General features: G+C 49.0%; 1 protein-coding gene across 3 annotated transcripts in view; it reads right to left on the bottom strand.

Annotated features, from left to right (window-relative positions):
• Positions 1-14552, bottom strand: part of ADAMTS17 (ADAM metallopeptidase with thrombospondin type 1 motif 17) — a 407285-nt gene that overhangs the window by 22312 nt on the left and 370421 nt on the right. For all 3 annotated transcript variants that reach the window (XM_061394241.1, XM_061394239.1, XM_061394240.1), the window contains exon 20: positions 529-733. In XM_061394241.1, the coding sequence (XP_061250225.1) occupies positions 529-733 (205 nt within the window). The remainder of the gene's footprint in view (positions 1-528; positions 734-14552) is intronic.

Raw genomic sequence — 14552 nt, 5'->3', positions numbered from 1 at the left:
CAAAATGTTACATGGCATGAGATTTGTGACTCCAACTCACACACCAAAAGCTGTCTCTCCCGGCATCCGCCCGCCTCTTGCAAAGGTAGCTCCACCAAGACTGCCGTGGAGCTGAAGGCAAGTCTTTGAAAACACTTTCCCAACCTAACCACCCTACGGGTCCAGAGTGCGCAAAAGAGATGAAAAGGTATCTATCTGTCTACCCACCTACCTATCTCCTATCCATCCAACTATCCATCCCTCCATCTATATTTACAAGAGAATTCTCACAGCAAACAAACAGTACTGTGATATATATTATAAAAAATACACTATCCATGATTTTTGGGCCATGTTGAAACATCAGATGGAATTTGAGAATATGTGACCCAGAACGCGGCTTTGAGCTGCTCCAGGGTCTGGGTGAGGATATTCCTGCGGATGTGTCACAAACAGCACGGAGGGAAAGGGGCCATTTTGGGGTCCTTGCAGACAAGGCCCCGGGGCCCTGGCGGTCGTCTCAGCCCTGAGGGCAGCCCAGGCACCCACCTGTGACCACTCTGACGCCTCCCAGATGGACAGGCAGTCCTGGCCCTCGCAGCTCTGCACTGGCGACGGCCGGGGCACGGGGCAGTAGAGGGGCCGGGTGGCAACATGAGTGCCGTTCTGCAGCTGGTACACGCAGGTCACTTCCCGGTGCTGGATGCCCTTCTCGCAGGTTGCTGAGCAGGGGCTCCACGGGCCTGCCACCCACCTGCCCGGAGAAAGACAAGACGGTAAGAGGACAAAGGGCCTTCCAGACAGATCGCAGCATCGTGGGCCTGCTGTGGGAGGGAAGAAGGCGGACGCAGCTTTGCAGTTGGGTTTGGAGATAATTCCAGACTATCAGAGCTGTCTGAGTAGAGTGGTTCAGTGGTCTTCTCAGGACAGAAACCTTTCTGACCCCACTCCCCACGTCAGACTGTTACTGTCCCTATGTCTCCATCCTGCTATCTTGGGCCATCTTTGTTCAGGTGTGATGGACACGAAGCGGGCCACATCCCAGCAGAAGCTCTGGGTGACTCTGTGGCTCGTCTCTCTCTCTTCCTGCTCTCTGCCGTGAGAACAGCAGGTCCAGTACAGGAGCTGCCCCACCGCTGGGCTCTGCCATACACGATGCTGTGGTATGCCACTGGGATTCTGGGGTTGTTCGTCACTGCAGCAAAAGGTGACCGGCACAGCCCTCGGCAGAGGACGCCCTAGCCCCAGCTCAAACACACCAGGCCTCCCTGCTTTCCAAACGGTGGCAGGCCCTTCTGAGTGGGGACTGTCACTCTTGAGGAGGCAACTCGGGATGGCCAAAGTCTCTGGAGAGTGACTAAGCTGCTGAGGCCACCAGCTGAAAGTGCTCAACTATGGCTTTCTCCACCTGCCTAACATTTCAATGATCCCAACTCTGTCAGGTCTCCGCTGGCCTTACGGTGCTGGAAAGGAGCTAGGCAGTTTAAGAATCATGATTTCTCAGGACCCAAACAGGGCTTGGAATGTCCTTTCAGAGACTGTCTGTGCTGTGGTCCCTGGCACGTGTGTGTGCCGAGTCGCCTCCGTCATGTCCAACTCTTTGTGACCCTATGGACTGTAGCCTGCCAGGCTCCTCTGTTCATTGGATTCTCCCGGCAAGAATACTGGAGTGGTTGCCATTTCCTCCTCCAGGGGATCTTCCCGACCCAGGGATGGAACCCACATCTCCTGCATTGCAGGCGGGTTCTTCACCACAAGCGCCACCTGAAAGGCCCTTGCGAGCCCCCAGTAGTGGCAGTTCCAGGAGCTCACTGCTTGACAAAGTGCACAAAGTGCCGCCTGGAGGGTCAGGGCTGATAACCACTCAGTTCTCACAACAGTCAGACCCAGATCCCACCTGATGAGGCCATCGCCCTTGGAAACATCTAGGTGCTGGTGATGAGGCAGAGAACGAAACAAAGCCTGCCTCTGAATCTTGGGGACAGAAAGTAAACCGGTGAGCAATATACAACAGAATCCAACGTACTGTAATAGAGCGCATGAAAGCTGATTGAAGGTGAGTGTTAGCTGCTCAGTTACGTTGGACTCTTTGCGACCCATGGACTGTAGCCTGCCATATAACATGTTCTATATCACAGACACAGAGAGAATGTGCCACGCCGTAATAAGTGCTTCAGAGGAAAGCAAAGCTGCACGGGGTGGACGGGGCGAGGCGAGGGTTAGCACTATTTTATCCAAGGTGGGGCATGGTCTGCCATGGACAGCGCTTGGGAGGAAGTGAGGCAGGAGCCCCGTGCTTTCTGGGAGAAGATGTCGGCAGAGCGCACAGCAGGTGCAAAGGCCCTGGAGGCGGCGTGTGTTGGCAGGGCCGAGGGCAGCCGGGAGCAAGCATGGCCGGGGAGGGGGTGAGCAGGAGAGGGCAGGATCCGAGAGGCCGCAGCGGGAGGTCACGCAGGGCCTGGTGGGCTGCTGCCTCCTGCTTCAATAAGATGCAGTCTGGGGGCTTTAGCGAGAGGAGGGCACGCCCCTCCAGGGCCACCCTGGCTCTGTGTGGCGGCGAGCCTACAGTGGGTGGAGGCTTTAGGGAGGGCAGGGAGGAGGCCACTGCAGTGGTCCAGGCGGGAGAAAAGGGTGGCCTGGACCAGCTGGGGCGCTGGGGGGTGGTGGGCTAAGTTTTGAGAAGATGGGGCTACCCAGTTCCATCCTGACATGACTCCTCCTCATCCCTTAGGGCAAGCTCAGGCCACCTCATCTAGAGCTCATTCCAGACCCCTTGGCAGAGCTCACCACTCTGTCCTTCGTGGCCCAGGGACTAACTGCAGTGACGCTCCTCTCATCAGACCCCTTGCTTATGCTACGAAGATGGAGATGCAGTGCCAGCCTTGGGGGTGAGGACAAGCAGCACACCGCCTGCAGACTGCTTCTGGCAGTGCCTGGCACACTGCCGTATAATGGAACTGGTATTGTCATTATTCTGTGTCTTCTTGGTGGGAAATGAAGACTTTGCAGGTGGCACGTAGCCTTGCTTCCATTTCAGTGCCTGACAACTGCTTGAACACTTCTGAAAGACGTGAACCAACTCCTACCCATTTCTCCTAGTCCTGGTCTTTAGAGTATAAGAATTCCCTCTCAAATATCTGAAGATAGGTCTTTGGTTCCCCTTTTAAGTTTTCTCTTCTCTTGATCAGAATAATGTACAGATTCTCAATCTGTTGTAAGTCTCAAATGAGTCACTGCTGTTCTTAAAATGGATTGATATGTCACAAATAGGACGGTCCAGATGTGACCTGAAAGTGGCGAGAGAATGTGCTGGTTTTCTCTTTAAGTGGGGACTTGCTTTCATGAATGCTCCCCAGCTCTGCGCCATTTCCTTTTTTTCTTAAAGCAACCAACCACACTGACCTCTGCTAGCATCTATTACGTTTTTCTCTCAAGAACTGACTCTCAGCCAAATCTCCTTCGTCCTGACCTTTTGCAATTAACTTTGCAAATGTAAGTGTTAGGTTTTAGGTGGAGACCTAGGTTTTAGGTTGAGGTCAGGCTGTTGTGCTGACCTGTGAAATGGCCTAGAATCCTGCTGCTGCCTTTTGTATTTGCTGTGCTTCCCAGGGCTGAGCCCAGAAGCACAGCACATCCCCACTGTGGGATACTCATGGGATACGCAAACACTGCCATGGCATACTCACGGGGCTATCATTGCCTCCGCATGCATGCCACTGCCATGGGTGCCAGCTTCTCCACTTCTGGGCACACAATCAGAGCATGTGCTCTAGGGAATGTGGGTACCAACTCTGTTCACACAAAGGTCACATCCAGGACACAGGGACAGGAGACAGGGAACTGCTGGCAGGGCTCCGCAGTCCTGCCTTGGGGGCTCCTCCTGGCCCACCACTGGCTAGAAAAGTCAGGTCTGTGGGGGTCAGATTCCCGTAGAGCTTGGAGGGACTGCCAGCCCCCTAGGTCCTCCTCTCCTTTACCTCTCGTGTCTGCTGTGTGCTGTGCTTAGTCGCTCAGTCATGTCCGACTCTTGTGACCCCATGGACTCCTACCAGACTCCTCTGTCCATGGGGATTCTCCAGGCAAGAATACTGGAGTGGGTCGCCATGCCCTCCTCCAGGGGATCTTTGCACCCAGGAATCGAACCCAGGTCAGTGTTTGATCGGATTCTTTACCATCTGAGCCACCGGAAGCTGGTACTTTTCAAAAGGCTGACAGGATGGAAAAGAGCTCACGTACCCTTGTCCTCTTTCCAGAAGAATCCTCAGATCCATCCCTGCCTGAAACATGTGCCGAGCCACCGACAGGAGGGCTCTGTGTCGTAGGCACACCTGCTAAAGGTTATTGGAACTATTTTTCAGCTGGACCTTCTTGCTCCTGAACTTAAGAAACACCTCGGTGAGGAATGGGGATGAAAAGTGGCCTCCCGAAGACTTTGCTTTCGGTGACAGAAAGAAACCACTTCCGCTGAAGGGCCTCGGCTGCATGAAGCCCATGTGGGACAGGAGATGACATCACATGCCTGGACATCACAGTCAAGTCCCATCGATTCCAAGTCTACTAACTTGAGAAGGGCCAACAGTTCCACACAACAATGTGTACTACAATTACAATGCAAACCTGAGCTTTCTTCACTCATATCCTCTAAAAATCTTAACAGCGACATTCATTAGCTGAGTTTGAGTTAGTAGTTCTTCTTAAAAGCAATAAAACTGTAATTCTTGATGAAGCCACCATAATACTTCCATCATTCAGGTCCCTCCCCCCTTCCCACAGGGTCAGGTCAGCCTCTCCTGTCCAGCTGACACAGACGCACCTCCTTTGTATGTGTGCCAAGTTCAATCATTCTAATCAGGTAGTTTTCCGCCTTTATCTGTGGCTTCACTTTCCCCAGTTTACTAGCAGCCAACTGCAATCTGAAGACATTAAGTGGAAAATTCCAGAAATAAACAATTCATAAGTTTAAACTGTGCTCTGTTCTGAGCAGTGGGATGAAATCTCCCACCATCCCAATCAGTCCCACCCGGGACGGGACCCATGCCTTTGCCCAGCTTATCCACACTGTATAGGCTCCCTGCCGCTTAGTACAGGAAATACACAGTATGTAAATACCTGCAGGGTTCAGTACTATCCTGGGTTTCAGGCAACTACTGGGGGGCTTGGGGTGTACGGCCCATGGATGAGGGGGGACTACTAGCTTTTGGACAGTGCTGTCACTACCTGACACCCTGTTTTTGTTTTTTTTTTTAACTGCTGTCGCAAACTGCTATAAACTTAAAGGCACAAAAAAATACAGACTGATTATCTTTCACTTCTGGAGGCAGAAAAACTAACGTGGATCTCAAGGGGCTAAAATCAAGGTGCTGCACGGCTGGTTCCTTCTGGAGACTTGAGGAAGACTCTGCTTCCTTGTCTTTCCTAGCTTCTACACACTGCCCTGAGTCCCTGGCTGGTGGCACCTTCTTCTGTCTTCAAAACCAGCAAATCAAGAAGAACTCTTCTCGCACTATATCACTCCAACCTTCTCTTCTGCTTCCCTCTTCTGGTTTAGGACCCTTGCAATTATACTGGACCCACTCAGATAATTCAGGAAAAACCAGATGACTAGAAACCTGTATTAATTTCCTAGAGCTGCTGCGAAGAAGTACCACAAGCCGAGTGGCTTAAAACAGTTCAGTTCAGTTGCTCAGTGGTGTCTGACTCTTTGCAACCCCATGGACTGCAGCACACCAGGCTTCCCTGTCCTTCACCAACTCCGGGAGCTTGCTCAAACTCACGTCCATTGAGTCGGTGATGCCATCCAACCATCTCTTCCTCTGTCATCCCCTTCTCCTCCTGCCTTCTATCTTTCCCACCATCAGGGTCTTTTCCAATGAGTCAGTTCTTCTCATCAGGAAGCCAAAGTATGGGAACTTCAGCTTCAGCATCAGTCCTCCCAATGAATATTCAGGACCGATTTCCTTTAGGATGGACTGGTTGGAGCTCCTTGCAGTCCAAGGGACTCTCAAGAGTCTTCTCCAACATCACAGTTCAAAAGCATAAATTCTTCGGTGCTCAGCTTTCTTTATAGTTCAACTCTCACATCCATACATGACTACTGGAAAAACCATAGCTTTGACTAGATGAATCTTTGTCACCAAAGTAACGTCTCTGTTTTTTAATATGCTGTCTAGGTTTGTCATAGCTTTTCTTCCAAGGAGCAAGCATGGCTGCAGTCACCATCTGCGATGATTTTGGAGCCCCCCCAAATAAAGTCTCTCACTATTCCCATTGTTTTCCCATCTATTTGCCATGAAGTGATGAGCCCAGATGCCATGATCTTTGTTTTCTGAATGTTGAGTTTTAAGCCAGCTTTTTCACTCTCCCCTTTAACTTTCATCAAGAAGTTCTTTAGTTCCTCTTTGTTTTCTGCCATAAGGGTGGTGTCATCTGCCTATCTGCGGTTATTGATATTTCTCCTGGCAATGTTGATTCCAGCTTGTGCTTCATCTAGCCTGGCATTTCTCATGATATATTCTGCATATAAGTTAAATAAACAGGGTGACAATATACACCGTTGACGTAGTCCTTTCCCAATTTGGAACCAGTCTGTTGTTCCATGTCCAGTTCTAACTTTTGCTTCTTGACCTGCATACAGATTTCGCAGGAGGCAGGTATGGTGGTCTGGCATTCCCATCTCTTTATGTTTGGCATTCCCAAACTCTTCCACAGTTTGTTGTGATCCACACAGTCAAAGACTTTGGCATAGTCAGTAAAGCAGAAATAGATGTTTTTCTGAAACTCTCTTGCTTTTTCTATGATCCAATGAATGTTGGAAATTTGATCTCTGGTTCCTCTGCCTTTTCTAAATCCAGCTTGAACATCTGGAAGTTCTTGGTTCATGTACTGTTGAAGCCTTGCTTGGAGAATTTTGAGCATTTCTTTGCTAGTGTGTGAGATGACTGCAATTGTGTGGTAGTTTGAACATTCTTTGGCATTGTCTTTCTTTAGGATTGGAATGAAAACTGACCTTTTCTAGTCCTGTGGTCACTGCAGACAGAATGAAAATCCCAAGTACAAAACACTAACCAAAATGACCACATGGACCACAGCCTTGTCTAACTCAAGGAAACTATGAGCCACACCATGTAGGGCCACCCAAAATAGATGGATCAAAGTGGAGAGTTCTGGTAAAAACATAGTCCACTGGAGAAGGGAATGGCAAACCACTTCAGTATTCTTGCCTCGAGAATCCTATGAACAGTATGAAAAGGCAAAAAGACAGGACACTGAAAAATGAACACCCCAGGTTGGTAGGTACCCAATATGCTACTGAAGAAGAGTGGAGATATAACTCCAGAAAGAATGAAGAGATGGAGCCAAAGTGAAAACAACGTCCAGTTATGGATGTGACTGGTGATGGAAGTAAAGTCTGATGCTGTGAAGAACACTATTGCATAGGAACCTGGAATGTTAGGTCCATGAATCAAGGCAAATTAGAAGTGGTCAAACAGGAGATGGCAAAGAGTGAACACTGACATTTTAGGAATCAGTGAACAAAAATGGACTGGAATGGGCGAATTTAACTCAGATGACCATTGTATCTACTGTGGGCAAGAATCCCTTAAAAAAATGGAGTAACCCTCATAGTCAACAAAAGAGTCCAAAATGCAGTACTTGGGTGCAATCTTAAAAATGACAGAATGATCTCTGTTCGTTTCCAAGGCAGACCATTCAATATCACAGTCATCCAAGTCTATGCTCCAACCACTAATGCCGAAGAAGCTGAAGCTGAATGGTTAAATGAACCTACAAGACCTTCCGGAACTAACGCCAAAAAAAGATGTCCTTTTCATCATAGGGGACTGGAATGCAAAACTAGGAAGTCAAGAGATACCTGGAGTAACAGGCAAGTTTGGCCTTGGAGTACAAAATGAAGCAGGGCAAAGGCTAATAGAGTTTTGCCAACAGAATGCACTGGTCGTAGTAAACACCCTCTTCTAACAACACAAGAGAAGACTCTACACGTGGACATCACCAGATGGTCAATACAGATATCAGACTGATTATATTCTTTGCAGCCAAAATGGAGATGCTCTATACAGTCAAGCAAAAACAGGACAGGGAGCTGACTGTGGCTCAGATCATTAAATTCAGACTTAAATTGAAGAAATTAGGGAAAACCACTAGACCATTCAAGTATGACCTAAATCAAATCCCTTACAATTATACAGTGGAAGTGACAAAAATAAATTCAAGGGATTAGATTTGATAGACAGAGTGCCTCAGAAACTATGGATTGAGGTTCATGACATTGTACAGAAAGCAGTGATCAAGACCATTCCCAAGAAAAAGAAATGCAAAAAGGCAAAATGATTGTCTGAAGAGGCCTTACAAATAGCTGAGAAAAGAAGAGAAGTGAAATGCAAAGGAGAAAAGGAAAGATACATCCATCTGAATGTAGAGTTCTAAAGAGAAGCACAGAGAGATAAGAAAGCCTTCCTAAGTCATCAACACAAAGGAATAGAGGACAGCTATAGAAAGGGCAAGACTAGAGATCTTCTTCAAGAAAATTAGAGATACCAAGGGAACATTTCATGCAAAGATGGTCTCAATAAAGGACAGAAACAGTATGGACCTAACAGAAGCAGAAGATATTAAGAAGAGGTGGCAAGAATACACAGAAGAACTACACAAAAAAAGATCTTCATGACCGAGATAACCATGATGGTGTGATCACTCACTTAGAGCCAGACATCCTGGAATGTGAAGTCAAGTGGGCCTTAGAAAGCATCACTATGAACAAAGCTAGTGGAGGTGATGGAATTCCATTTCAAATACTAAAAGATGATGCTATGAAAGTGCTGCACTCAATATGCCAACAAATTTGGAAAACTCAGCAGTGGCCACAGGACTGGAAAAGTTCAGTTTTCATTCCAATCCCAAAGAAGGGCTTAAAACAACAAGAATTATTCTCTTACAGCTCTGGCGGCTGGAAGTAAAAAAATTAAAGTGATGGCAGGGTGGTTTCCTTCTGAGGACTCTGAGGAGTCTGTTCCATGTCTGTCTCCCAGGTTCTGGTAACTTTATTTGGGGGAGACCTATAACAACCTAATTCCACCTGCAGCCCTAACTTTCCTTTGACATGTAACCTAATATTTTCATGAGTTCCAGGGATTAGGATGCAGACATCTTTGATGGCCAGTATTTTAAGTATACATCACATTAATAGTTCTGAGAAATTTTATCTTCTATTCAAAATTCAGTTTCTATTCAAGTCTTTATTTAAGACTTAAACTAGGTAAAGATCTCATGCAATCTGCTGAAATGTGACTGTCTCACAAAGAAACAATGGCATCTTTAGGATCACATTCTACTAACACAGTTATTTTAGGTTGACTAGAAAGTGAATCTCCAACATAGATAACCAAAAAGAACACATTTGTGGGTCATTCATTTTCAGCAACTTCAAACTGTGAAAAAAGTGTGAGCTGTTCTTTTTCAACATAACAAGTGTTTAAGATAGCAAGTGGTTTGCCTGTGGGGTCAGTTTTATCCATCTCCAAAATGGGTCAGCAGTAAGGATCTGGCATTGGCACCTAGTCTGTGCCTGTCTCTGAGCCAGGAAAGTTCTTTACAATAGGTAAATTAATCGAGGTAAGGCACCTGTATGTGATTGCCTGAGCATCTGTTGTAGAGACATGCAAATTCCCAACACTGAATCAAATATCCCACAGGGAAAATACCACACACAGCATAAAAAGAAGGATGTGAAACAGCCTGGAAGCTCCAGGAAGCTGCAGGGAGGTTAAAGAGATTTTGGCTACTGGGATGGCTACTTTGTCCAACCTCATCAACTTCATGCCAAGCCCTGAACCAAGGGCCCGGGCACTCAGCTCAGCAGCCCCACCTTCACAAAGCTTGGTCAAGCGTGTGGTCCTTGGGGGAGAGGGAAACATAAAAACAGGCAATGTCATCACTGTCTGATAAGTGCAGTGGATGAAATGGAGCTTGAGCTGGGTCGTGAAGGTCAAGGTGAAGTTGGTCAAGCAAAGAAACAGGGCTCAGGGCTCTGAGAGTGAGCACCTACCCATGAAATGTTGAGGAGCAACTGTGAGTTTGGGATGACCAATCCTAAAGGATACTTCAGGGTGGGCAGGAGGAAAGCTGCCTTGGGGGTCTCCGGTGATCGTGTACCCTGGGGCAAGATGATGGGTTTCACCAAGGCAGCAGAGAAATGGAAAACAGGCACGCTGATACAAGCCTATGAAAGGGTGGAGTTGACAGGGCTGTGGGTACATGGGGTCATGGAGAGAAAGAAGGCAAGAGTTAAGCTCAGGATTCTAACTGGTCCAGAGGATGCTGGTTGTGCCTCCACTGCAAGGGAAGAACACAGGGAGGGGAGTTGACCTGGGGGTGGAAGGCGGGTATTATTTTCAGGTGGCCGCTAGGCCACTCGGTGGTGCTGGGAAGGGTCTGCAGGTGCAGTTCTGGAGGTCAAGGGTGCCACCTGATGGGAGACACAGGGTTGGAAGTCAAAAGCAATAAAGTCCTGGTAGACAGCAAGGGTAAGAACGACTAACGACTCATCCGGGGAGCTTACACTGGAGGACAGGGGGCAGGGCTTGGGGAGTGCAAGCACCTGGGGTTGGACTCAGTCATGGGAGTGGGAGGAGAGGTGATGAGAAAGGCCGGTGAGGGCAAGTGGACAGTGCAAGAGGCACCAAGAAGGGCTGGGCTGGATGAGGCTGAAGAGCATCCCTGGATTTAGCCAGGAGGCGGCGAAGCTGATGGGGGGGAGGACTGGGGAGACCAGTCACCAGCGCTGTAAGTGCAGAATGGATGAGGGTGAAGAGGAGATGCTGGCACTTTTAGCAGATTTGGTTTGATGCCTACAAAGTGGGATCCACAAACCCTCAATGCTGGGGTGACACTCCACCTTTGGAAACTAGACCTAGAGGTCAGCAAGATGTGCCATGACTTGGGAGCCTCCGGTCAAGCAAGCTGCATGCGGGCGAGAAGGTGAGTGAGGATGTGAGAAGGGGATGCTGAGAACGGCCGAGGGCGGCAAGCAGTGGCTCCTAGAGCCACCTGTCTGGACCCGTGGGCCACCCTGCCCACTGGCAATGCCTCCTGGAAAGTCATCTGGGCCAAGGGGCAGAGCAGATGACCTGTTGGAGACCTGGGCCGTGTCTGAGAAGCTGGAGGCCAGCTGGGGAGGGAAGCCAGGGGCCTGGTGTGGACAGCACCGTGAGGGGAAGACTTGGCCACAATCATACAGACTGTGTAGCCTACCAGGCTCCTCTGTCCACAGGACTTCCCAGATACGAATGTGCTGTACTTAGTTGCTCAGTCACGTCTGACTCTTTGGACCCCACGCACTGTACGGTCCATGGAATTCTCCAGGTCAGAATAGTGCAGTGGGTAACCTTTCCCTTCTCCAGGGGATCTTCCCAACCCAGGGATCGAACCCAGATATCCCGCACTGCAGCTGGATTCTTTACCATCTGAGCTACCAGGGAAGTCCAAGAATACTGGAATGAGTAGCCTGTCCCTTCTCCAGGGGATCTTCCTGACCCAGGAATTGAACCAGGGTCTCCTGAATTGCAGGCAGATTCTTTGTCACAGAGCCACCCGGGAAGCCCTGCCCAGGACTTTTTCACTGCCATCTTGCCTTCGACCCACCAGAATTCCCAGAGGAAGGCGGCTCAGGGCCTGCTGGGTTTGCTTCACAGATGGAGGAACTGACTCAGAGAGACAGCAACACTGGCCCAAAGCCCACCAGCTATTAAGTGGGTGAGCCCTCTGTGCCCCGACCCAGGGACTTCCTTTTTGTATTTACACACTCATGCTCTGGTTAGGGGACACCTGACCGATTTCATCAGGATGCCCCAAGGGTGAAAGATGCCCACTTACTAGAGCCAGACATTCTCAAAGTCTCTGCAGGTCGCGTTCAGGATCCTGGGATCAGACGGGCCTGGCCTTGAGTATTCCTTCCATCAGCTTGCCAGCTGTGTGACCTTGGACAAGTCAGTACTCAAGCCTCTGCCAGGAGGTCAGCTCAGGCCTGGCGCTCTGTGGGCCTGATAAATATCAGCTGTTATTGCTGCTATAACTATTATTCTCAGTCTAGACATCTGTCTTATTCAGAGGAACTGCTGTTCCTCAAAGCCCTCTGGAATGGCTCATCTATATGGGCATTTGGAACCAGAACAAATTCATTTGAATTTTTAGAAAATTTTCAATAAATCTGTATGATTCAGATGATAGGAATATGAAGAACCTGCTTGAGTGCTGAGTCCTGTAACTTGGTGTGCATTTTCTCCCCGCTCTGAGCCCCTGGCTCTCATCCATAAAGCAGGACTGGATGCTGACCTCACAGCAGGTAAAGGCCCCAGGGGGATGCCCACGGGGGAGCCCCAGGGAGGGACATCTTCCTTTCCCCCTGGGGCAGGGCTGCCGCACGCGGGGCTGTGAGTGTCCGGCCGAGGTCAGGCCAGCAGAGCTCTGCCTTCCGCGGATGACAGGGCTCTCCCAGGACACTCGGGCTGTGCTCACCACGTGCGCCGCCGGCCTGGGCTGAGCAGACGTGGCAGAAGCCGCTGGCCCGGAGCCGGACCTCCCGGGCCTCGTCCCAGAAACACCACGGAGGACGCAGCAGCGGCAGACGCCGCGTCCGCCCGGGTCGCTCTCACAGCTCAGGGCAGGCTGCAGCCAGCAGCTCTGTTATGAGAACAATCAAAACACGCCTTTAACATGTGCCATTTAAAGTCCCCGAAGATACGTGGCTGCTTTTATTGAGCAGATGTCCGTGAGAGGAGCGGGGCGGGGAGGCACGACCAGGACTTAACGGGCTGGGCTGCGAGGTTCTCCCAGGGGACGGAGGGGGACACCTCACAGCTGCACACGAAGTTTCAACGCAACATTTCTCCATTTAAAACTTGAGAATTATGGGTTCTCGTATACATTTCCTTGAAAAGGAATATTATCCACATATTTGTTTTTTTCCAGGAGGAAATGAGAGCCTGCAGTGCGTGATTGGGAGAGAATACACGGGCCTGTGCACGTGAGCTTCTGCTACAGGACATTAGTCCCCCTCTGAAAACCAAGCTGGGTCAGTCTGAGAACTTGCCATGCTTCCCTGAAAAGGTTCTTGAGTCAGTGTGGTTAGTTCTCACGTGCCAGGGAAAGGAAGAGGAAGGAAGGAGGAAGAGAGGGGGAGGGTGGAAGGGGCAGGGAAGCGGGGGAGGCAGGGGGCAGGGAAGGTGGGGGAGGGAGGGGGCAGGGAAGGGAGAAGGAGGCAGGGAAGGGGGCAGGGAGCCAGGGAGGGAGGGAGCCGCGGAGGGAGGGAGGGGGCAGGGAAGGAAAGCTTTGCTAAAATACAACTTAAGGGAATATGTTTCAGGAGTGGTTTCTCTAGATATTGCACCAGCTAACCATTTTGGGAGCTTCCTATGTACTAGGCAATGTTCTGAGCACTTAACATGATTCGAATTATTTGATCCCTGTAACAATCCTACAGAGAGCCATTCTACAGATGAGGAAATCAAGGCACAGAGCGCTTAAGTGGCTTGCCCAAGGTCATACATTAGCAAGCAGAAGCATGATTTTAACAGTTCCATTGAGACCTAATTCACATACTCTACAATTCATCCATATAAAGAGAACAATAATATTCTGAGTTGTGAAATAACCACCACAATCAATTTAGCATATTTTCATTACCCTCCAAAGAGACTCTACAACTCTTAGCTGTCATCTCCCAATAGATCCCCCCTCCCACCCCTCTAAGCCCTAAGCAATCCCTAACCTACTTTTCGTCTCTATAGACTTGCCTCTTCTGGACATTTCATATAAATGGACACATAACATGTGGTTCTTTGTGCCTGGATTCTTTCACTGAGCATGATGTTTCCAAGGCTCATCCACATGATAGCACCTATCAGTATTTCATTCCCTTTTGTTACTGAATAATATTTGATTGTATGGATATGCCATATTTATCAGTTCATCAGTTGAGGGACATTTGGGTTATTTCCACATTTCAACTATTACGAATAATGCTACAGTGAACGTCAGTGGATAGTTTTTGTATGGACATGTGTTCTCATTTCTTTTGACTATATACCAAGGAGTGGAACTGCTGGATCATATGCTAACTCTATGTTTAACAATTTGAGAAATTCCAGACTGTTTCCAAAGCAGCTCCACCGTTTTGCATTTCTATAGTAGCATATGAAAATCTAAATTCTCCACACTAACATCTGTGTGTGTGTGTTGCTCAGTCATGTCCGACTCTTTGCGTAGCCCACTGGGCTTCTCTGTCCATGGGATTCTCCAGGCAAGAATACTGGAGTGGGTTGCCATTTCCTTCTCCAGGGGATCTTCCCCACCTGGGAATCAAACCTAGGTCTCCTTCATTCCAGGAAGATTTTTTTTACCATCTGAGCCACCAGGGGAGCTACAGTCCCATAAATTTTTGCTATCATCTCTCATTTTGATTACAGCCATGTTAGTGGGTGTGAAGTGGTATCCCATTGTGTTTTCACGTACTGTGGTAAAATATGTACAAAATTGACCGTTTTTAACACTTTGCA

The sequence above is a fragment of the Bos javanicus genome, chromosome 21 (genome assembly GCF_032452875.1).
Source record: "Bos javanicus breed banteng chromosome 21, ARS-OSU_banteng_1.0, whole genome shotgun sequence".
In the NCBI taxonomy this organism is placed as follows: domain Eukaryota; kingdom Metazoa; phylum Chordata; class Mammalia; order Artiodactyla; family Bovidae; genus Bos; species Bos javanicus.
This window is presented reverse-complemented; position numbering and strand designations above follow the sequence as displayed.